Source organism: Echinops telfairi, unplaced genomic scaffold (assembly GCF_000313985.2).
Source record: "Echinops telfairi isolate 266 unplaced genomic scaffold, ASM31398v2 ScPeMD7_24;HRSCAF=84, whole genome shotgun sequence".
Taxonomy (NCBI): Eukaryota; Metazoa; Chordata; class Mammalia; order Afrosoricida; family Tenrecidae; genus Echinops; species Echinops telfairi.
In genome coordinates, this window is record NW_022103921.1 from 2665467 (window position 1) to 2690293 (window position 24827).

The 24827-nt window shown below is 39.8% G+C and overlaps 1 protein-coding gene across 1 annotated transcript in view; it reads left to right on the top strand.

Annotated features, from left to right (window-relative positions):
- The window catches only part of UGGT2 (UDP-glucose glycoprotein glucosyltransferase 2), a 264346-nt gene that overhangs the window by 38056 nt on the left and 201463 nt on the right, over positions 1 to 24827 (top strand). The window contains exons 7-9 of the mRNA XM_045289053.1: positions 9718 to 9814; positions 12573 to 12645; positions 19018 to 19118. Of these exons, the coding sequence (XP_045144988.1) occupies positions 9718 to 9814; positions 12573 to 12645; positions 19018 to 19118 (271 nt within the window). The remainder of the gene's footprint in view (positions 1 to 9717; positions 9815 to 12572; positions 12646 to 19017; positions 19119 to 24827) is intronic.

Here is a 24827-nt window from a genome sequence, read left to right on the forward strand (position 1 = left end):
GTGGATTTGTTCACCTTAGCAGTGTCCTGCAGTCGAGTCCGATGGGGTGCCATGCCCTAACCCCAAAGTCTATCCTTGACACTCCCTCAGGACCTCCATGCTCTGCTCCCACTGCTGCTCTGCCTCACGCCCTTAGTGTTTTGCCTTGGTGTTGTGGGGCCAGACTGGGCCAGTCCCGACATGTTTCTCCAGTGTTGTCCCCCATAGAGCCATGGGTCAGTGAGGGACATCGTGTCTCATAGTGGGGCCAGTGATATGGTCCACTCTGTGCATTGGCTGTGCTGAGCAGGGATGTCGTCCTTCTTGCTTGGAGGGCCAGGATGTGCTCCACTCTCTCTTTCTTCTCCTTCATTTGCTCCCATGTGCTCTGATCAGACATGTCCCTCTCCCCGAGCTGCAGCTTCAGTGCTGTCCTCCAAAGTAAATTCTTCTGGGGTGAAGGGCAGCTGTCCATGTAGTTGGAATTGGGGCCAGGCCCTCAGACCCCTCCAATGGCTCCCTGCTCCATGTTAGCACGCTGCATTCACATCTTGGAGCACTGGGTTGAAGTCTGGTCCCTCTTTCCCTGTGGATATATAAACAATACCCTCCTCTTGGGTGGGTTAGTGCCTGTTCCCCCGCTACACATTTCTATCCTTTTTGTTTTCACACACCCCACCCCTTTTTAGTTGGCTACCATATGTACCCCTGAATTTGGTCTGGTTCCTGCCATACTACCTGGACTTCACCCCAGGAATGTTTGTATACAGTAGCTTTTTCCCTATGCCCCTTTTGAATTTTTTTTGTAAGCTTATCTCAGTGGACTCACGTTGTACTTGCCCTTTTGTGCTTGGCTAGCTTCACTTAGTATAATTTCCTCCAATTCTTGCCATGCGGCGATATGCTTCATGAGTTCAGTGCTTTTTAGCCATGTGTAGTACTCCATTGTATGTATGTACCACAGTTTTTTAATCCATTCGTCTGTTGATGGAAATTTAGGTTGTTTCCAACTCCTTGAAATTGTGAACTGTGCCACAATGAACACTAGGCACAGAAGTCTGGCCGTGGTTTATTTCTTGCCTCTTCTGGGTATATGCCCAGTAGGGGGATTGCTGGGTCTTATGGTAACTCAATTTCCATCTGTTTTAGAAATCACAAAATAGATCTCCATAGTGGCTGTACATACCTACAGGTCCACCAGCAGTGGATGAGAGTCCCTGTCTCACCACAGCCCCTCCAACACTTGTTGCTTTCTGATTTCTTTAATTGGGCTATCTTTGAGGGTGTTAGGTGATATCTCATAGTTGTTTTGATTTTCATTTCTCTCATGGCTAATCATTGGGAACATTTTCTCATATGTTTATTGGCCAATCGTTTTTCTGCCCCTGTAAAACTTCTTCTGTTCAGGTCCTTTGCCCACCTCCTCAGTGGGCAGTTAGTTTTTCCCTTATTGTAAGCTTGCAAAATATTATAGATTTTGGTAATAAGGCCTTTGTCTGATGTGTCATTGCTAAAGATGTCTTCTCAGTCGATGGGCTCTTTTATTACTCTCTTGATGAATTCTTTTGATGTACACAGGTGATTTATCTTCAGTATATCCCACTTGTCAATTTGTGACTCCTCTATATTTGTATCCTTCCCTATTTCCGATAGCCTATGTATTCCCTGTTCCAAGGTTCTCAGGTTTGTCCCCATTCCCTCATTAATGGCCCTAATTGTTTGGGTGCTTACCTCAAGGTCTGTGATCCACCTTGAGTTTATTCTTGTGCATGGAGTGAGGTAAGGGTCTTGCTTCATTTTTCTGCAGCTAGATATCCATTTTTTCCAGCACCATTTATTGAAGAGGGCATCTGCTTCCCATTTGATATTTTGGGGGCCCTAATCAAAGATCAGTTGCCTCTATGCTCATGTTTTTATTTCCGGGTCTTTAGCTCTTTTCCATTGGTCTGAATATATGTCGTTATACCAGTACCACACTGTTTTGACTACTGTGTCCATACAATATGTGCTGAAGTCAGGTAGATCAAGCCCTCACTTTGTCCTTCTTCATGAGCAGTTCTCTACTAATCTGGCCTTCTTCCCTCTCCATATGAAGTTGGTAATCAGTTTTTCCAATTCTTTGAAGAAGGATGATATTCATTATCAGGATAATATTAAGCTTATATAGTGCCTTGGGCAGAACTGACATCTTTACTATATTGAATCTTCCAATCCGTGAGCATGGGATATTCTTCCATTTGTTGAGGCCATTCTTGGTTTCTTGTAATAGTGTTGCCCAGAGCATCTTTGTTATGTTGAAAGCCTCCAGGCACTGTAGCTATCATCTGGCATTCTTTAGAGTGGGCTTGCTTATTATGCAAATGTATGTTAAGGGACTCTTTCTACTTGATGCCTTGGAATTGAAAAATGAGCCTGGGATTTGTAGCTTTTACCAAGAAGATAATCCCTTTCTTTCTCTTTTAATATTGGGCTTAAGAGGTGGCCTGATTTGGGGGCTGTAACACTGACCCTCAGAGGGGGAGATCCAGCTTATCAGAGAGGTTGTTTCCTTCTCAGCCAACTGGAACTGAATTCGCCCCCTGGACTATGACTATCTGCTTATTTTCTGCTACACCACTTGCTGGCTCAAGTAAATTCCTGCTTTTTTATTCTACTCCAAATCTATGGCGACTTGTTGCCCCCCACTCCCCAGGCTCTGAGCTCAAGGCAGCTAACAGCCGGGAGCTGTGGTGTGGGATTCTTCTTGTGTCTGGGATTATGTCGCCTTTCGGGCTTCAGCCTGGGAAAATCACTACTCGCTGTGAAACTAGGGTATAGGTCGTTCTTCAGCAGGAGCTCACGAGCCCAGCACTCCGAATCTAGAGCTATTTAGAGTGTTCTTGGTTCGCTTTGCCAGTGGAAATCACAAAAAAGCGGTTTCTGGACAGACCCTAGTACCCTAGTTTTAAATGCAGGACTCCACCTCCCAGTCTCCTTCACCTTACCTCCCAATTTTCTGGTCTGGGCACTGGTGCTCCGGGCGGGTGAGTCATAACTAGATGCCATCTTCTTCCTCCTCCCCTGTTTTCTGCTCTTTTGTGATTTATTTTATTTGGCCATTGTAGGATTGTGCTGTTGCCTCTGTTCTAATTGTTTGAGTGCTGTATTAAGGAGCTAACCATGATTCTCTCCTTGTTTTCCATATGTGCATTTATTGCAGTAAAGTGACCTCTGATAACCACTTTTGCTGTGTTCCTTAGGTTTTGGTATGTTGTGTTATCATTCTCATTAGTTTTTAGGAACTTCCTAATTTCCTTTTACTTGGACTAGTATCCGGTCTTATTAAGAAGTGAATTGTTGAGTCTCCAAGTTATTGTCTTTATCTTTCTATTCTTTCTATTGTTGTTTCCAGCTTAATGGTGCAGTGGTCAGAGAACATGGAGTGAATTATATCTATGTGTTTGAATTTTCTCAAGCTTGCTTTATGTGCTCTAGTTGATCAATTTTCTTGTTCATCTACTCCATTCTTTTATTGAGTTTTTTTTTAACCTGTTGATTTATCTTTCTTTGAAAATTGTGTATTAAAATCTATAATTGTTGATCGCGTGGTTTTTCCTTTCATCTCTTTGAGATTTGGTTGAGGGTCTTTTGTTGGTTAAATATAAGTTTATTATGGTTATAGGTTCATTGTTTATTGATCCCTTGTGTATTATGTAATGCCCATTCTTGTCTCTTGTTACTTTAGGTGCCTTGAGGTCTATTTTGTCAGCGATTAATATTACCACCCCTGCTTTTTTTGATTGCACTTGTTTGGCAGCTGTTTTACTATTCTTTGACTCTCAGTCTGCTTTTGTCTGTGAGTTTCAGATGTGTCTCTTGAAGGCTGCAGATTGATGGACCTTGCTGTCTGCTGCTACTGTTTGCCTTGTTATGGGCACAGTGACTCCATTAACATTCAGTGTAATTAAGTCTCATTGCAGGTTAGTCGCTGTCATCTCTTAACATTTGTGCTTGATAGTTTCCTTTCTTCCCTGTTTATAGGGTGGCTTATGTGTGTGAGGCATTTATTTGTATCTTCATGTCTCTCTTCGATCTGTAATGTTTTGGGTGCCGTTTGCCATGTGTTGGTTTTTGGGTAGCTTTACACCCTGTGGCTTGGTTTTCTGCCCATAAAAGACTCGACGGTATTTTTTGTGATGCTGGTTTTGTTTTTACGAATTCTCTAAAAATTTCCTGGTTCAAGAATACTTTCATTTCTCCTTCAAATTTTATGAAAAGATTTTCTGGATAAAGTATTTTGGGGTTGAAGTTGTTGTCTTTCAGCCTTAGGAACTTGTTGCTCCAATTTCTTCTTTCCTGCGCGGCCCCAATGGAGAGGTCTGAGCTTATTCTGATCTATTTAACCATTAGATCTGCCTTCATTTTCCTCTCTAGCTGCTCTCATAGTTCTCTCCTATTCCTTAAAATTGTATCGTTTGACTGCTATATGTCTTGATGTGTTTTCTTTGGGGTGGGGGGGCGGGGGCAGTTAATGTAATTGGTCTTCTCTCTGCCCCCTGGATGGTTATCATCTCTTTGTGATATTTGGGAAGTTTTCTTCCAAGAACTCTCTTACTATTTTATCTGTAGGCTTTTAAAAATTCCTTCCTGCTCAGGGTCCCCAATGATTCAAATATTGTTTCACTTCATGGTATCCCACAACACCCTCAAGCTTTCTTCAGACCCTCTTGCTGTTTTGTTTGATCTGCTTCTCTTATTTGCTGAATTCTACTTGCTTATCTTTGAGTTAGCTGATTCAGTTTTCCATTTCTTCCCTTCTATGGTTCATATCTGAGTTAAAGTTTATTGTGCCAACCTGGCCGATAATCACATATGGGGTTAATTGAAGGGCAGAGGGATAAATGGATCGGTGAGCCTCGCCTTTCTAGTTCTCGGGTCTCTTGCTTTCTGATAGTCGGACCAGGGTGCAGCTGCCTTAGCCAGTTCCCTGTTTCAGATGGCAAGACTCACTTCCTACAAGACATCCCTTAGGAGAAGCCACATGGACCTACCTCATGCAGCCCTGTGTGCTGGAGCAGCTGTGTAGAGACCCCTGCCAGCGCTTACATGTTTACACATTCACTGATTCCGATTTCCTCCTGCAGTCGGCGCCATAGTGTGTGCTTTGTGAGATGGAAGAGGACTTTGTGGATTGGTGTCGGACATATGGGTTAATGTTGGACTTGTGGGCTTAGGCAGCACTAGGTTGGGATGTTTTCATGATGTGCACTTACCCTTTATATAAAACTCTCTCTTTTACATGAGTTTCTGTGGATTTGTTTCTCTAAAGAACCCAGACTAACACAATATCCTTCTCCGTGCTCCTTAATTGTTCTACCTCATCCCTTAACTCTTAGATATCCCTTTGATGTGAGGATTCTTCTTTCTCTCTTTTTTCATCTGATTTCAGGATTGAGCCCCTAATTTCCTGTACAACTCTTAACAACATTTTCTTGAATTCTCTGATAATTCAAGGGCTGCTGTTTTTGTGTAAACTGTTGCGTTACATCATCTTCAGTGATTGATTTTTGTTTCTTTAAATTTTTTGTGGTAGCTGTTGTCTGTGTCACATTGTGGGTGAACTGAGGTACTGCCTCGACTTCTGTGACATGTATGGTGGAGGAGCTGGCTCTATAGGCTAGGGGAGGGTGCTAGGTGTTGGAGAAGGTATTGTGTGTAGTTGATGGGGGCTGTTGGTTGAATAGGAGAAATAGGTTATTGGTACTCGGGAGTAGGTTTGAATTAGTGGTATTAACCATAGGACACCCTCCTGTTAAATGGGTTAGTTTTTAATGAGTTGGCAAAGAGGGTATGGCAGGGATGTTTTCACTTGGTAAGTTAAAGGAAAATGTGTTACTGGGGTGTAGGAAGCAGGTTCCAGAGTTTATGGTGGTTGGAGTGCATGAAGCATAGATGATATCTACCAGAGTCTGTCAACTGCATTAGTCTGGATAAACTAAAGAAATAAATCCAGGGATTATATACATACATACATACATACATACATACATACATATGAAAGAGCTTTATATGAAGCATAATTGTACATTAAGAATATATATATATATGAAAGAGCTTTATATGAAGCATAATTGTACATTAAGAATATGAATATATATATGAAAGAGCTTTATATGAAGCATAATTGTACATTAAGAAAACATCCCAGGGAGATAGATATATGAAAGAGCTTTATATGATGTGTAATTGTACATTAAGAAAACATCCTAGCCCAGTCCAGTTCAAGTCCATAAGCCCGATATTAGCCCATATGTCTGATAACAATCTATAAAGTCCTCTTCAGACTCATGAAACACATGCTATGACACTGAATGCAGGAAGATCACAGTGGGTGGGAAGTCTTGTGGATCTAGTGGTGGTGTAACTATCTCAGTGCTGGCAGGGTTCTCCATGTGGCTTCTCCCGCTCCAAGGCTGTGGCTGCCATCAGCCTGTCTCCTTGTGTCTGGTCAGCTGCAATCTCTCCCAGGGAGTCAGCCTGTGTCCCGCCTCCAGCGAGCTATTTATCTCCTTAGTGCCTCAAGCTGAGATCTGATTGACAGGCTAAACTCTACCCCTTCGCTCTTAAGCCTCAAATTGACAACAGATTATGTAACTATCTCACCGCCCTTGTAGTTTATAGGGAGAGTGCAGTTCTTCAATTATTTGTGTGGCGGGGAAAGAAACCCTGTGTTTTCTTTCTCAGAAGATAATAGGAGTAAACTTACCAACTCCCTGGAGCTATCTACGCCATAGGTTTGAGCTGCATCTCTGAATCTGTCTCTGCTTCTAGCTCTCTTCCTAAATTCTTGGGGCTGTCTATCTGAAGGGCTTAGTTGTTCCCTTGGTAATAGGGGAGTATGGAGGCCTTCATCAAAGGGATTATCCCAGTTGCGGTTCATATCTGCTGACTGCAGCTGTCTTCAATGTCTATAGCCTCCCTCAGCCCAAGCGGACATCCTTGTGATGCCCTAGAGGTGTAGGCTATCCGAAGCAAGGGCATGCTGCGCATGGGTTGCTAAGGCTGGTAGGAGGTGGTGTCCAGATGAACATGGCGCTTGGGTCTCAGGTGGGAGGGGGAGGCATTAGGGTAAGGGATCTTGGCACTCCAGTTGCTTGGGAGGGAAACACCAGGGATCATGACATGCTTCTTGCAGGGTGGGGATACACACTGGACTGCAGTGCGTGTGTCACTGGGGGTAAAAGGTGGGTAGTTCAAGGGGACATGGTTTGTGCGTTGCTGGGGGTGGTGATTGTGGCACGTGGTTTGCCGAGGGGGGTGGCGCCTAGGGGTGCAGGTGGGAGGGGGAGGGATTAGGGTAAGGGCCCACAGTGCTCCTGTTGCCTGGGTGGTAAATGCCAGGGGCCACAGGGTGTGTATTGCTGGGTGGAGGTATGCCGCGGACCACATTGTGGGTGTGGTTTGGGGGCTCGTGGGTTGCCAAGGGAGGTGGGCACAGGTGAACACCATGTGTAGGTCTCAGGTGGGAGGGGATGGGAGTAGGGCAAGGGACTTGAGCTCTGGCACCGGTGACTGAGCGCACATTTGTCCGGTTTGGGGAAACCGAGGGGCGTTTGTGTCGTGAAGAGCACAGCTGTAGTGTCTTTGGGGAAGCACAGAAAAGGCCCCATATTGGGCTCGTTGTCAGCTTCTGCAGCTCCGTGAGTCAGGAGACACCTTCAGCCTGACATCGGAACAGGGGACTTGGAATTTCCCCACTGTTACAATGCGTAAGCCGTGCCCTGGCTAGAAACTGGAAGTGGGAAACGCAGGAGGTAGGATGAGTGCTGTGGCATTATAAGGATCGCAGTCAGTGGTATGAAACAAGAATGTGTGTCAATTACTGAATGTAAAATTGACTTACTCTGTTAACTGTCACCCAAATCAAAAGAAGAGATGGTGGTGGTTGTTTTTAAAATGTTGTGATATTTAATTTAGGAGGACTAATATGATGGAATTCTCTGGAAAAATATTTTTCTTCATCTCCAATGTCCACACTGTTGTATCCTATACTATAGGGGAGTTTATACTCCACTATAAGCACTATTAGCACTTTTTGTATTATATAGCATGACTTAATTGTCCGTTTGTTATTCCCACTTTACCCCACACATGTACATTAGAATGCAAGTACCATCTACTACCATACCACCATCTCGTCTGATCTCAAACTATAAGTGGGGGCAGGTCTAGCTAGTACTTGGATGGGGAATGCACATACCATAAAAGAAGGAAGTATGAGGGGAAGTAAAAAATAAAACATTGCCCTAGGGTTTCAGTTCATACATGTACAGATTTATCCAATACAAAATGTTTAAACATGTCTCTGCGATCAGTGGATGTCTGCAAACAAGTTATCTCAATAATACATTTAGTCTCATTAGAATACTATCTTTTTGAAAAGTCCAATGAACAGAAACTTCTCAGGGGATCTGATGGGCCCGTTAAAGCCAAGGCAGAGAAGTCAAGAGTATCCCTGATAAGTTTCTCAGAGGACACAGGACTGTGGGGGCTTATTATGAAGAAAGTTTTTGAAAATGCAAAAAGGGCAGAAATATTGTGCTCGGGAACTCTTTTTTTATTGCTACACCCATCCATTCATTCTTCAAGTGTGGCTAGAGCTGCCCTGTGAGAATTACATTGGAAAGCCACACCTCGTCTGTACACCCCCAACCTTGCTCCTGCAGATTTCTTTTGGTCCCCCAAACTCAAAAGAACATTTACAAGCAAAGAACCGGGTCTCTCAAGAATGACAAAACATCTATTTTGGTATCATGTAAATTGAAGAGCCAGAATTCTTTAGGAGAAGGGTTATATAGAGACAGATGCCCTACTTTCTGAAGTTTCTAGCCATAGAGGAGGATATATCACACTGCGCTTTTTTTGTTTAACAACAATTTCTATGCCTAGTTGCATAGTTTCTAGTAATACTTTCTAACTTTCCCTTGTATTTGTTGTTGTTTTTGCTGTTCATCATTTTAACCCCAGGATTGAGCACTGAGCTTGACCTGTTAGGCTCCGATAATTACTTAACATGGTTTTTCTAGCCATAGTGTTTGTAAACTTCTACCACATGACTGGGTCCTGATGGGTCTGGCCAAGAGAAAGTGGGGGAGGAGGAGGATGGTAGGACTATATTATCTGTTGTGAGTGATGATTAACAGAGATAATTGTGATGAAAAAACTTGGAGCTCCAACCTAAGAGAGTTTGTCCATTTTGTCCTGCTGCGAATGAAAGGAGCCACCCCAGAAGCAAAGGGGAAATCTCATTGTCATCAAGAATGAAGAGCCAGGAGTGGAGTGCAGCCTTTGTCCCTTGCACATTGAACTTCCTTGTAATTCTAGATGAATTGCTTTCTATGTTTGCATGGAAGTATTTATAGTTATTGATATATTTATCTCCCTTAATATAAAAAAAGTAAAAAAAACTTGGCTTTCAATTAGCAACAATTCATGTAGTAGATTGGAAACATTGTCATGGTGTAAAGGAAGAGATCAGAAATATTTCCATTTACGAAGAGTAATGAAAACAAGTCATGAGAAATTTTTCAGAATGCAAAGGATTTTATTGATCAAATTCTGGTTCGTTGACATGGAGTATGTAGGGAGAAAAATGTTCTCTCAAATAACATTTCATATTGATTGAGCAATTTTGGTAATTCTAATGTGCTAATGTACCCATCATAGTGTTTTGTCATTTTATCAAATATTTTTGAACAGAAACCAAGCTCACAGAAAATGTACTTATCTGGCTATGGTGTGGAGCTCGCTATTAAAAGTACAGAATACAAAGCACTGGATGATACCCAAGTTAAAAGTAAGTTTCTCTCTCTGAACTGGAATGAAAAGTAAGAAAACTGTACATACTTTTGCTTTTAAAAAATAAAATGTGTTTAATCCTACCTGTGGTAATTTGAGGATAGAGATCAAAGCGAATGTCTTCACCTAGTTTTGAATTTAGTTTTAAATGGAAATAGAGGGATTGCGCCTATTACTAATGTGCTCTTAAAGACAGGAGTCAGTGTGTTCTTTTGCTTAGACTCAATTCTCAGCCACTGTTAGAAAGACATAAAAACTCTACAGTAGCAGTGAAAGTTTATGAGTAGAGATGACTGGCCTAAGACTTCAGACTGGCAGAGACTACAGCCAGAGCGACACCCCAGGCTCTCCGGAGCTCCATAGCTCAGCAAACCGATAGCCTAACGGTGACGTTCTGGCTTCTGAAGCACTGTTTGCAGTATGATGATGCTAAAGTCAAGGGTGAATTCGTGAATTCCCTTTTCAGGGGAATAGTATAATACTGTGAAGCATTTATTTAGTTGAGGTCAGATGATTCAATTTGTGATCTGTAAACTGATCTTCTGTAGTTCTGTGAACTAAATCTTTGCCTAAGATAGAATCTGGAGATTCTAAAAAAAAAAAATCATTCTGACAGAGTCGTCTTGTCTAATCTTTCTGAAATGTATTTAGACTTGATTCTTGGTGAAGCATGTCAGTTCATTCTGCGTCTGCGCTGAGAAGTGGCTCTTGCTTCCAGTTTGTTTCTCTCTGCAGTAGCTGGCCGTGAAACCCCGGCCTTGATGACGGGCTCTTACTAGAAACACACTTTTAGTGAAGATTTGCTTATTTTAATTCAACTATTCTTTGTTAATGACTGAACTAGTATAGTAAAAATAATAATCCAGATTTTATATATTTCAGTCTAGTTTAAATGTAGCCTTATGACCTTGTGTCTTTATAAATGATCATGATAGTGACAAAACTTTTTCTAGCTGCCTTTAGACTCACAGACTTTTCAGTAAAAATCAGGGGATCACATTTGTACTGTCTGTGTTTGTGTCAAGTGAACCCTTCACATACCTTTGGAATATAGCCCCCTCCCATTTTGGTGCCCCTCTATTACTTCTTTTTCCCTCTCTCATACATGTGTTAGGCTTCTAACTGGCTTTCTTTCTGGTCATTGGTCTTTGATGCCCTCAGCATAACAGTAATCAATCTAATCTCTACAATGTTTTCAGAATGTACTTAGGTTGGAAATCTGGCTTTATAATTGTATTGGCAGACAACCCTTTTATAGCTCCGTGTGACCTGCATCACATTTTCAAAATCCTAGAATATAGCAAACAGGGCTTTTCACAATACCCCCCTATCTGTCTTATCAGTTCCCCTTAACATTTTCACATTGTACCGTCTGGCCCTGCAATGCTACTTTATAGAAACATTTTCTCTGTCTTTAACACCTACACGGTCTTCCAAGTATTTATAACCTCTAGTACTTAAATCTCTTAGCATTTGCTATTACATCTGCCTGAAAGCCCTCCTTCTACTCTCCAATCTCTTTCATTGCATCTATCTTTTAAGACTCCTATCACTCAGGACCTCTGAGATAGATGGCTGGATAGCATCTGTTCTGTCAGGGGATGGTTTTTCCTTTTCTCTATTTGGAATAACTCTACCTACTTTCCGAAACGTTCTTCACACTGTTAAAATTGCCTGCTTGTTTGCCTTTCTCATTTTGCACCAAGCAGGGTCTGTGTCTTTTGTGCATCTTCCTGGTGTCTGTTCTGATAGGCATGAGCGATAAGTATTTGCCTAAGGAACGAAAGGGAGGAATTGGGAAATTGAATCAGAACACTCCGAGATCTTAGCTAGAGCCTTAGAGATTGTAACTTTCCGAGAATTGTGCCTTTGATCATGACAGCACCTGTGAAATGCACACTCTTTTAGAATACCAAAGCACCCTGCGTATTTGATATACCAGGCTGTGTATTCTAATTATTTACTACATAAGGAAGAAGGAAAGGGAAATTAACTAAAAATAGTAGTATATATATATATTTTAAGTTGTACGTTTTCATTTCTTTAAAACGGAACATAGAAGATTCCTTGCTTGTATTGAACAATATAGTATCAAAATACAAACTAAATATTACCTACACACATTGAAAATGGGCTAATCTGAAATCATAAAGGGAATCCTAATGTTTTCCTCTCAGAAACTAACAGATCATGTAAACACAGATAAGTTAAAGTAGAGTATCTAAATAGGCGAATTAACAAGCTTACTCAAATAGCTGCATGAGAAAATTATATCCCAGGAACAGAAAATATGCTTGTCAAGTTATTGTGGAACACTTCCAAAACCTGACTGTATTAGAAGGAAGGGGGAAAATTACAATTTATTCTGAAAAGAAGATTCCTTGCTTGTAGGCATGGAACTATGTTAGAATTCCTGTTTGTTAGTGATTCGGTTCTTTAGTATGACTTAACTGGTATACCCAGCTTTGTCCCAGGTGCTTGTACTAATCACTTCTAGTTACAAAACAAAACTCAAAAACACCCAGAACTCAACCATAAAATAATGTCTATTAATTAGAGTGATGAAATATTTACTAGCCAATCCAAGCTTCAATAGAGAGCGCGCGCACTCAGGGAGGCACGCGTGTGCACAGGCATGTGTCACTCATGTTCAGGAAAGATAGAGTGAAGTGATTCACTTGTATTACTTTCATTATTGATTGCCTAGTCCATTTCCAGCCTGAAAGCGTGTTCACTTGGTGTTTTTCGTAATGCAGCTGCGAATAATACTGCTGTGGAAGACGAAACTGAAGCAGATGACATTCAAGGGTTTCTCTTTGGGAAGCTAAAGTAAGTCTGAATACACAGAAAATCATTGTAAATTTACTCTTAAGTTTGGCTTCAGTAGAATGAATTCACCTTTCCTTTTATATACAGGTTTTTTATTATAAAAATAGCATAAGATTGTAAAATGGCATAGTTTTTACAGCATAAAAATCACAGCGAACAACCAATTACTAATATTTCATTAATTTTTTAAAAAGACGTGTTTCTAACATGTAAGCATTCAATATTAAAATATATATGGAGGGGGGAGAATGTTCTTGTTGTTAGTTGCCCTCAAGTCGGCCCTGACCCATGGAACCCCCAAAGAGAGTAGAACGAAGCATTGTCAGTCTGCACCATCTTCACCGTCATTGGTCTGTGTTAGTTTTGTATTTTGAGTGCTTTCCAACACTGTTTCCTACAACATACTGTTTTGATCCATATGGTTTTTGTTAACTGGTACTCAGAAATAGATCACCAGAATTTTTCCCCTGCCTGGCTTAGTCTGGAAACTCCACTAAAACTGCCCACCGCCTTATCGATGATCACCCATGTGGACAGGTGTCCATAGAGTTTCATCATGGGACATGCTGGCCACCACTACAACAAACTGACAAACGGGTGGCAGAAATTGTAAAATATTCTCCATGGATTCCCTAAGCAAGAATGATGATTGTTATTGTTGTAGTGTAGGCCTTTCCAGCTTTTTGTACTTATTTTATAGAAACAAATAAATCCATCCACGACCCTATTTTGGCGTAGTCAGACTATATTGCCCCTCTACTTTTTTCTGGATCTTGTGGGATGTGCCATGATGTACATTAACAATCCTATAGAATGGGTTTTAGATTATTTCTTTGAATATTTTTTGCTCAAATTTATGCATATCTGTTCTTTGACACAAATTCCTGCAAAGTACTACTAAATTTAAGAAAATGTGCATCTTGGAAGTGTTTTATACATATTTTCAAGAATTCTCTATGAAATTATACTGATATATATATATACACACACACACACTCATCCCCAAAGCTAGGTGTGCCTGTTTCCTAGAGGTTTATTAACCACTGACAATATTTTCTAAATCTTCTTTAATTTCATAGGTAAAAATTTTATTTTTTTTATTCTGCATATATTTTACCAGACTGAACTATATTATAATATGTAGTCAAAGACACTAAAATGCTAGCAGTTTATTAATAGCAAATTTAAACTTGTTATTATGTTTTTTAAAAATCTTGAAGTATGTATTCTTGGGTAAATTGCTTATTTTTAGCTTTTGCTCAGCTTTTCTTTGTTCATCTTTTAAAAAATTAATTTATCATAACTTTTTACAAATGAAAACTTTTAAAAACATTTTTATTAAAAAAATTTTTTAAATCATTTTATTAGGGGCTCATACAACTTTTATCACAGTGCATACGTACATCAATTGTGTAAAGCACAACAAATGAAAACTTTTAAACCTTGCCCTATGTTGAATGATTTACTGTTGAAATTTATTTTTATTGCTTAAGCTTAAAAAAATGAACTTTTATTCATTAGTGAGAACTGGTTTCTGTTTACTAGATTGAGAATTAGGACCAATTTCTAATACTCAGCATCCATGGCAAAACTAAAAAATACTAATTAAGACCTTGAAAGCCTATGTTACGTCATTTAAATATCCAGTTCTTTTATTTGTAACAAATTTTTGTCCCATAAACAAAGGCTTCCTTTGGCTAAGCACTGAAAATATGAAATGAAAGGCATAAACCAGCAAATGAATTACTTGAAACTTAATAATCTTGTAACATTTTCAAATTAGATTATTCATTCGTACTGTATGCTGCTGTCATTGAACAAACTAAAATTTCCCACATATAATTCAAAGTAGTAACTTGTTTTGCTTAAATTTCTAACATTTTAATTTAAAAGTCAGGTGCATAATGAACTATATAATTAATGTTTGTTTAGGAAGTTTTTAATTTGAAGAGACTAGATAATAAAATTAGCTTCAACTTTTTGCATTGTTAAAGTTAATTGACTTAATTTAAAATTTTCATTTAGTTGAAGGAATGTTAGTCATTCAGATATTATCTATTTTTTATCTTGAGAAGTCTATTGGTATTATTTTTAAAATAATAGCATTTGACATTGGGTGCTATCAAACATAATGGAAAGGACACAAGTAGTAGAAGACAAAGTAGATGACTGAGACCGCTTAAAAATTAGACAGTTATATATGTCTAGAGATTTTATCGGACAAGTTAAAAGAGGTCCCATAGACGGGACAATTTTTCCAGTGACATATTGGACAAGGACTAATCTCTTAAATTTATAGAAAACTTCAACTCCTCAATAAGACAAAGACAAATAGTCTGATTGAAAATGGGCACAAGACATGGACAGACACTTTACCACACTTTACTAAAGAAAGTATTCGAGAAGCCAACAAACGTGGAAAAAATGCCTGTGACCATTAGCCATTCTAAAGGTGTAAGTTAAAACCACAGTGAGATATCGTCTCACCCCAGCATTAATAGGAATGTTAACAACAACAACAAATGTTGGCCAGGGTGTGGAGAGACTGGAACTCTAGTACACTGCTGGTGGGATTGTGAAATAGTGTACTTAGTGTGGAAAATGGCAGGGTGCTTTTTACATGTCATGTTCTATAGTTTTATTGACTGTTCTTTATTTCTCAAAAAAATATGTTAGAAATTATATTTAAAATGTAGTGTTAATGCTTTTAAAAATTAAATGTAGATTCAAGTTAAAAAAAAGGTTGGAAATAGAAATACCACTACTGGGTATACATCCTAGAGAAATAAGAACTGCATGAATAGATATATGACAACTGTATTCATATCAGCACTATTAACAATAGCAAAAATATGAAAGCCTAAATGATCATCAATAGAAGAAAGGATAACCTTGGTACATACACATAATGAATTATAACACTACTTTGAAAAATAACATTAAATCTGCAAAACATCTCTTAACAGATGCACCTGGAGTACATTGTGCTAAATGAATGTAGTCAGTCCTAAAGGACAAATAGTTTCTCAGTATCATAAAACATAGTAATAAGTACATTTTCACAGGGAAAGAAATATTCTCTGATGGCTACTAGGGGTGGGAGGGGAAAATACAGCAAATTACTTGCTAGAGGGTAGACCCTTGTTAACTTGGGTTAAGCCAAGGGCAACATACAAGAAGGAAGTCAACAAAAATCACTGGAGGCAGGGGAGGATGCTGAGAGGATTACCAACAGAGGAATCACTTAATATACAAAGTCCTGCAATATTACATGCAGGAGAAATTTGTATAGGACAGAGAGTAGAAGTATACCCATGAATATACAGGGATTATTTATTTGGTCTATCTAAGTGTGTGTTTAATAGTTTTAAAACACAAAACCACTGCCCTTAAGTAATTCTCACCTACAGCGACTCTATAGGGCAAAGTGGAGTTGTTCCCTAAGGTTCTCAGGACAGTGAATAGTTAAGGGGCATATAGAGTCATCATGAAGCAGTTGGTGGGTTTGAACTGCCTACTTTGTGGTGGCAATCCAACACTGCCACCAGGACTCCTTATAGTGGCATTAGTGAGACATAATTATATATCATTAAGTTCGCCTTTTAAAATTTTATAACTCATTTAATTGTAGAACTCATTTTTTCCTGAAATCACAAGATTTTATACATCACCACTATCAAATTCCTGAATACAACCATGCCTCACTTACTGATACGGTGAAGTTCCAAAGACCTGGCTGTTTTGTGAAAACAGGCATTATATTAAAATGAAAGATAATTACATACTATCACAAAATGAAAGATGACTACGTCATTCCATAACAGCCAAATGACATTATTGCGTAACTGCCAAACCTCTGAGAACCATGGCCCAGCAAAGTTGACATGTACCTTAACCATTACAGCCAGTGACTCTTGCCTCACAGCACTGCAGTCATTATGTCAGACATATGTCATTTGTCACAAAATAACACACTTTTTACTGTCATAAATGTGAAATGTCAGATATAGTTGATAAGTGAGGAGTAGATGTAGTTTTATCATTTTTAAGAGAAACCCTGTATCTGTTAGCTTGCATGCCCCATTCCCTTTGCAGCTCAGCTCCAGGTAACCAGTAAATTACTTCTTGTGTCTGGATTGGTTAAGTATGTATATTTTATATAATTGCAATCTGGATTGGTTAAGTATGTATATTTTATATAATTGCAATCATGCAGTTTTTTGGTGACTGGTTTCTTTCACTTAACTACTGGTTTTAAGATTCCAGCATGTTGTAGAATATATCAAGAATTCATTTCTTTTAGTCCTCAAAATTTTCCCACTGTATAGATATATCCCTTTGGTGTCTTATTAATTAACTTCTTTCACATTATTGCATTTGATCAGTTCTAAAATTGACTTGTTGTTCTTGTACTATAATAGACATCTATATAGTTGTACTATCAAACACTAACACCAACTGATGAAGCGGAGCGAAGTTCACACTCTGGAACCAGATTGCCTGTCCTGAGTTTTTCACGTATTAGTTTTGTGATCTCGAGTAATTAATTAACTTAATCTTTCTGCATTTCAGTATTCTCATATATACAATAGGATTAGTATTAGTGTCCATTAATTATGTTATTAGTGTTCTGGGATTAAATTTGTTTTTTATAAAGTGCTTAGAACACTCATACATAGTACATATTATATAAGTATGTGTTAAACATGAGTAAAAGAAATAAAAAGGACAAAATTATAGGTAATATTGCATCTTTACTGTGAAGTAATTAGAATTATTTTATTGCTGAAAAAGAAAGAAATTGCCTGAATTTCTGTGCTGCAGATTGCCATTGGAAAACCTATTAAAATTGGTCTTGCGCCCCTTTTTTGCACGGAAGACGGTAAAAGACAAAGCATGTGATGCATTTGTCTTCTGCACACCTATAAATGGACACGGTTAGAGTTCACGAGCACGTTCATGGTTTACAAGAAAGGAAAGTGTGTGATTTCCTTACAACAGCAAGATTTAATTAAAACCAAAAGGAATGTCTTCAATATCTTTGTTCTTCAGAGAAGAACATTAGTTTCTAGTCTGTATTTTCATGTACATGGTATAAATACTCATTAAGCATACTAAAGAGACAGAATCTCCTGCTGGGTAGATAACTCAATAGAGAAGAGGGAGTATTTTTATAATCTATAGCTCCGTGACCTGTGTGGATTACCATACTCTCCATCAATATCGCTCTCAGATTTTAGTTAGTTTGAATTCATTTTCTAAACGTACTCCCACATTGTAATAAAATTGAGACATTAATACTGTATGCTCTGTGTATCTTTTTATACTTAGAATCTCCATTTTGATTTATAGTTACCGATAATGTGTTTTATAAAATATATTGATTGCTATAATTTTTCTTAAAGAATTTTATTTAAATCGAATCATGTCTTGATTTCATGAGGAATAGAGAAAAGAAGATTATAGCTGGAATTCTATGCATAGTAATTTGCAATTCAGAATACTATTCTTCGGCTCTAAAATATGCATATATATATTGAATAGTAGGCAAAATTATCTTCTTTCATTTGTTTAATATCAAAGATGGAAATTTTGAAATTGAGTTTTCAGGTTGATTAAAAAACAAAACAATATCTTATTAAATGTTTTTGCTTTAAATTATGAAAGTGATGGTTTCAATTTGTTCAATATAGAATATTAAAATTAAATGACAGAAAAGCAATTATCCCTCATCTGTGCATTGCTTACAGGTAATACAAACATATTAACAATGACAATGCATCCCTATAGACTTCATTCTTAAGAATTTAACAGTAAACAATTATTTTAAAGAAATACTACCAACTACCACTGCTGATGTCTCTGAGATGGATCATAATCAGAGGTCTTCGGTAGAGTGAGAGGAAAATCTGGAAGAAAACACAAAATTATAAATAATACCAGGCTGGTCTGATAGAGACTGATGGAAGCCCAATACGTAGCGTGTAGTCACACTTGAGGCCTGGAACTAAACTCCTCCTCTCCATGGCTCAACTTTTGGCCAAACCATAGATAAGCCTATGAAATGAGCCATAACCCCAGCGAGTTGCACCTTCATTAGAACAGTCAAAGGGGCTGCATTTTCCCAGGGCTGGATCTCAGAAGGCAGGAAGGGATTGGGAAGTGGTAAACACAAGGAAGAAATGGGACAAGTGCCGTGCATCGTGGGGATTGCAATCACTGTTCGAAAACAAACCATGTATGGATTGTTGAATGGAAAACCAGTTTACACGCTAAACTGTCATTCAAATAAAAATTTAGATAAATAAAGACCACTTGAAAAATGATTGCGATGGGTGGTAATAATGAATGTTTCTTCACATTTTCATGCAGAGAAATACATTCAGATCTTAGAGAGAATCTGACAGCATTCCAAAAATATCTGATTGAGAGTAACAAAGAAATGATGCCTTTGAAAGTCTGGGAGCTACAAGGTATAGTATTTTGAGCTGTTTTGTTAAATAAGCTTTTCTATGATATAAATCATTGTGTAAAATAATTTGCTAGTATTATAAATGATGATATTTTATGAGAATAAAAAATTACTTAAAAGGTCAATCATTTAGTAGTCACATTTTTAATGTTTGTAGAACTAAACTTATCTGGAGTAGAGTTATTTAATATTATCTTACTTAAAACCAATTGCCATCTTTTGTATTCTGGCTCATGGCTTCTGGGTGCTTTCTAACCACGAACCTGTCAGCTAGTAGTTGTGTACTTCAACATGTGCACCACTGTGAGATTCTCACCAGCACCAGTTCATAGCTTATTAGGTTTATAATTTTTAAGGTCTTTACATACAAAATATCCTCTTTTCCCCCTGGAATACTCAATTGAATTCTTGCTCATGGGTTGTCTCTTTTGTTTCTCCCTGACCTTGTATTTGAGCTCTTTCCTTCTAGCACTGCTATTCTGTCCTGTAATTTAGCATCAAAGCTGCACTAATATCAGGCAGTATGCTCAGATCCATTTTCCACATAGATGCTACTGTAATCTTTTTAAGGTGAAAACTGGATCTTTTCTTTGATAAATCCGGCCAGAATATGTAGACACCTAATCAAATAATGACCTTAGAGCAGCAGTTCAACCAGTGAATCACGTCCCCTTTGGGGGTCAAACGACCCTTTCACAGGGGTCGCCCGATTCATAACCGTGGCAAAACTACAGTTATGAAGTAGCAACAAAAATAATTTTATGGTTGGGGGTGGGGGGGTCACCACAACATGAGGAACTATATTAAAGGATTGCGGAATTAGGAAGGTTGAGAACCACTGAAAAACGACACAGAAAAATGGAAGAAGCCCCTGGAACATCAGGCCTTGAGGACAACATACTGGCATGGAGCAGCGAACTAAAAGAGAGGATGAAGGGGCTGGGCCCAAGCTGCGCTGTGTTGGCCCCTCCCCAGAAGAATGTACTACGGAGGGCAGCACTGAAGATATAGCCCGGGGACAGTGGTGCATCTGTCCAGACTACACTGGTGTGAACTAAGAGGGAAAGAGAGAGAGTGGACCTTATCCTGGCCCACCAAGACCCGAGGACGATATCCCTGCTTGGAGCAGCCAATGCACAGAGGATCGTAGGTCTAGTCCCACCATGAGACACAACACTCCCTGGCTGATCCATAGCACTATGGGGGACAGCACTGGAGACACTGGGCGGAAAGTGTGCCAGGTCTACCCCATGCACAACGGGGTGAAATGCAAAGGAAGTATAATGGGGCAGCAAGGGAAACAAAGTAACCAAGTCCCCCTCCGGGGACAGGGCTTGGCACCTCATCAGACCTGATTGGAAAACACTCCTAAGGGTCAGCAGACAGACCTGGACCTTTTTTTTTTTCCTTTTGCCTTATGTCTATTTATGATAGGTAGGTCAAACAATCCCGAGGAGAAAACGGGACTGGCTGTCCTGGGGGAATATGGGAGAAGAGGGGGAGAGGTGGGGGGAAGCCAACAAACTCAGGGATAAGGGAAAGACAGGAGATCAGAAATTGATGGTGGGGGTGGGGGCTTAATGCCCGGTGGGGGTTGATCAAGTGCAGTGTATCCAAAAGGAATTACTGAGAGCCAAATGGAGGGTGAGCATGATAGTGGGATAGGAGGAAGGTGAAAGGAAATAGAGGAAAGAAGTAGGTAAAACTTTTTATAGAGGTATAGCTATAGGAATGTATATATGTAAATATATTCATTTATCGTGAAAGGGTTAGAAGCCAATGTATAGCTATGTTAAGTATTTAGATAGCAGATGGACATTGGGCCTCTACTCAAGGAATCCCTAAGCACAAGAACACTTTGTTCTAATAACCTGGCACTCTTTGATACTCACCTTCCCAACATGATCGCTGAAGACAAAATGGGTACATAAGGAAATATGGCGAAGAAAGTGGATGGTGCCCGGCTAACAAAAGATGTAGCATCTGAGGTCTGAAAGGCTTGGAGTTAAACACGCAGGCATCTAGCAGGGAAGCAAATAAGCACACATGGAAGAAGCACACCAGCCTGTGTGATCATGAAGTATCGACAGTATCAGGTATCAAAAGATCCAAAACAAACAATTTTATTGAAGTGAAAGAGAGGGGTTGGAGTGGAGACCCAAAGCCCATTTGTAGACAGTTGGACATCCCCACACAGAAGGATTACAGAGAAGGGACGATTCAACCAGGGTGCAGTATAGCACTGACAAAACACACATCATTTCTCTAATTCCTGAATGCTTCTTCTTCCTCCCCTTCCCCCCACTACCATACCCCAGTTCTACCTTACAAATCTGGCTATACTGGAGTACACACATTGGTACAGATAAGAGCTTTCGACACTTGGAATTCAGGACAGATAAAAACCTCAGAAACAGTAGTGGGAGTAATGATATTATGAAGATAGGGGGATGGTGGGGTTGGTTGGTGGGGGGTAGAGGGAAAGGGGGAACATATCACAAGGTTGGATATATAACTCACCCCCCAGGAGGACAAGTAACAGAACTGTGGATAAAGGGAGACAACGGACAGTGTAAGACATGAAACAACAGCAATAATATATAATCGGTCAAGGATTCATGAGAGTGGAAGGCTGGGGGGAGGTGGTGGGGGAAGAGCTGATACCAAGGGCTCAAGTAGAAAGAAACTTTTGGAAATGATGGCAACATATGTACAGGTGTGCTTACTACAATTGAATGATGGGTTGGTAAAAGATTTGTAAGAGCCCCCCAATAAAATGATTAATAAAAAATAAAAGCCCCCCCCAAAAAAGAGAAAGAAGCTTAATAAAGGGCTTATTGCATGGCCACCGACAGGGTTCTCCAATCCATGACTAGCAACTGGAAAGAAACAGGTACTGCCTTTATTTTGAAGGGGTACCTGAAGGGCTTGGTTACAGGAACCTGGAGAGGGTTTACATGGTGCAGCACACCTTGATAGAGGGACATGATGGTCATTAGGTCTTTATAACCTAAGAAGGTAGGACCTAGGTATTAGCTCTCTAAACCTTATTCTCCCACTTGATGAACTCTGGCTAGTGCCTTTTATATCTCTGAATCAAACCAGAAGTCAGGATAAGAAGCCTTTCGATGAGGATCATGTAGGCCAGCTTCTTGGAGCCAAAGCAGCATTGACCAGAGTGGATGTGGAAGGCAAACAGAAAATTTCCAACTTAGTCCTCATTGAAGAAAGCTATCATCAAAGACCCCAAACAAAAAATGATACCAATGTGAGTCAGGGCGAGCGTGGTCTGGAGACCCAAAGCCCATCTAGACAATTGGATAGCTCCTTCCAGAAGGGTCACAAGGAAGAGACAAGCCAGGCAGGGTGCAGTATAGCACTGATGAAACATACAGCTCTCCTCTAGTTCTTTAATGCTTCCTCCCCCTTCCCCTACTATCATGACTCCAATTCCACCTTACAAATCCAGCTAGACCAGAGCATGTACACTATTAGTACAGATAAGAACTGAAAGCACAGGGAATCCAGGACAGATAAACCCCTCAGAACCAATAATGTGAGTAGTGATACCAGGTGGGTAAGAGGAAGGTCGGGGGAGAAAAGGGGAACAGATCACAGTGATCAACATTTAACCCCCTCCCTGGGGAACGGACAACAGAAAAGTGGGTGAAGGGAGACATCGGTCAGTGTAAGACATAAAAAAATAATAGTTTTTAAATTATCAAGGGTTCATGAGGGAGGGAGAGTAGGGGAGGGAGGGGAAAAATAAGCTGATACTAAGGGCTCAAGTAGAAAGAAAATGTTTTGAATATGATGATGGCAACATATATACAAATGTGCTTAACACAATGTATGGATTATGATAAGAGGTGTACGAGCCCCCAATAAAATGATTTTTTAAAAAAAGCTATCTTGATTCCCCAAAGCAAATATTTCATGGGAGTCTATATAGGAAAGGGGTTGCGTGTGCATAAGCAATTGTGGTGACGAAAGCGGATGGTGCCCGGCTATCAAAAGATATAGTGTCTGGGCTCTTAAAGGCTTGAAGATAAACAAGCAGCCATCTAGCTCAGAAGCAACAAAGCACACATGGAAGAAGCACACCAGCCTGTGTGACCACGAGGTGTCGAAGGGATCAGGTATCAGGCATCAAAGAACAAAAAAATCCTATCATTGTAAATGAGGGGGAGTGCAGAGTGGAGACCTAAAGCCCATCTGTAGGTAACGGGACATCCCTTTACAGAAGGGTTGCGGGGAGGAGACGAGCCAGTCAGCGTGCAGTGTAGCAACAACGAAACATACAACTTTCCTCTAATTCTTAAATGCTTCCTCCTCCACCACTATCATGACCCCAGTTTTACCTTCCAAATCCAGCTAGACCAGAGGATGTCCCTGGTACAGATAGGAACCCGGAAACACAGGGAATTCAGGACCAGTGGTGAAAGTGGCGATACTGGAGGGTGGAGGGAAGAGGGAGGTAGAAAGGGGGAACCGATTATAAGGATCTACATATAACCTTCTCTCTGGGGGACAGACAACAGAAAAGTGGGTGAAGGAAGACGGACAGTGTAAGACATGACAAAATAATTTATAAAGTATCAAAGGTTCATGAAGGAGGGGTGAGTGGGGCGGGAGGGGGGAAATGAGCCGATACCAGGGCCTTAAGTGGAGAGCAAATATTTTGAGAATGATGAGGACAACAAATATACAAATGTGCTTGGATTGATGGATTGTGCTAAGAGTTGTATGAGCCCCCCCAATAAAATGATTTAAAAGAAAAGGGGTTGCATACCTAGCTAGCCAAATCACTTGCATCAGTGCTCAATAAAGGACTGATTTCACTCTTATATATCAGAAATATTAAGTCCATCTCTTTAGCAAGTACACAAAAGTCTTAATTGTTCACCTTCTCCGAGCTCTTATACTGTTACTCTCCTGTATGCATTCTTTTTGTCAGTTTGAGAAATTCTCATCTTTCTTGATAAGTTTTCATAGGGTTATTTGCTCATTTATTTGGTTATTCATTAGTTTACTCACCTAATATTAATACTGTGTTTAACCTTGAAAGCCCAATGGTGGGCAAGTCTTGATAAATTCCTGCCTTTTTAAAACTCAGATTCTTGTAGGTAGTGTTACTGGGATGCAGTTTTTATTTTTTACCAAGATAAAACATTCCTCTGGACAGACACAGGGAATGATGAGATTGATTAAGAGAACTATATGTCACCTCCTCCCTGGGAGACAGACAACCGAAAAGTGGGTGAAGGGAGATGTCGGACAGGGCAAGATAAGATAAAATACCCATTTATAAACTATCAAGGGCTCATGAGGGAGGGGGGAGCAGGGAGGGAGGGGGAAAATGAGGACCTAATGTCGGGGGTTTAAGTGGAGAGAAAATGTTTTGAGAATGATGTACAAATGCGCTTTACACAATTGATGTGTGTATGGATTGCGATAACGTTGTATGAGCTCCTAATAAAATGTTTAAAAAAAAAAAAAAAGCTGTAGAGGGAACCCACAACCTGAAAGCTGGTAAGATCAGGAAGGTGATGTCCCCCAACACTTGGTTTGGGATTTTTAAATCTGTGCGTGAGGGCTTCTGGGAATTGTCACATACGGTTTTGTTGGTAAGGGGAGACAATGAAGGTTTTCAAGATGCCGCTGCATGTGAGATGTACTGGGAATTGTAGTCTTGAGCTCACATGCTGTC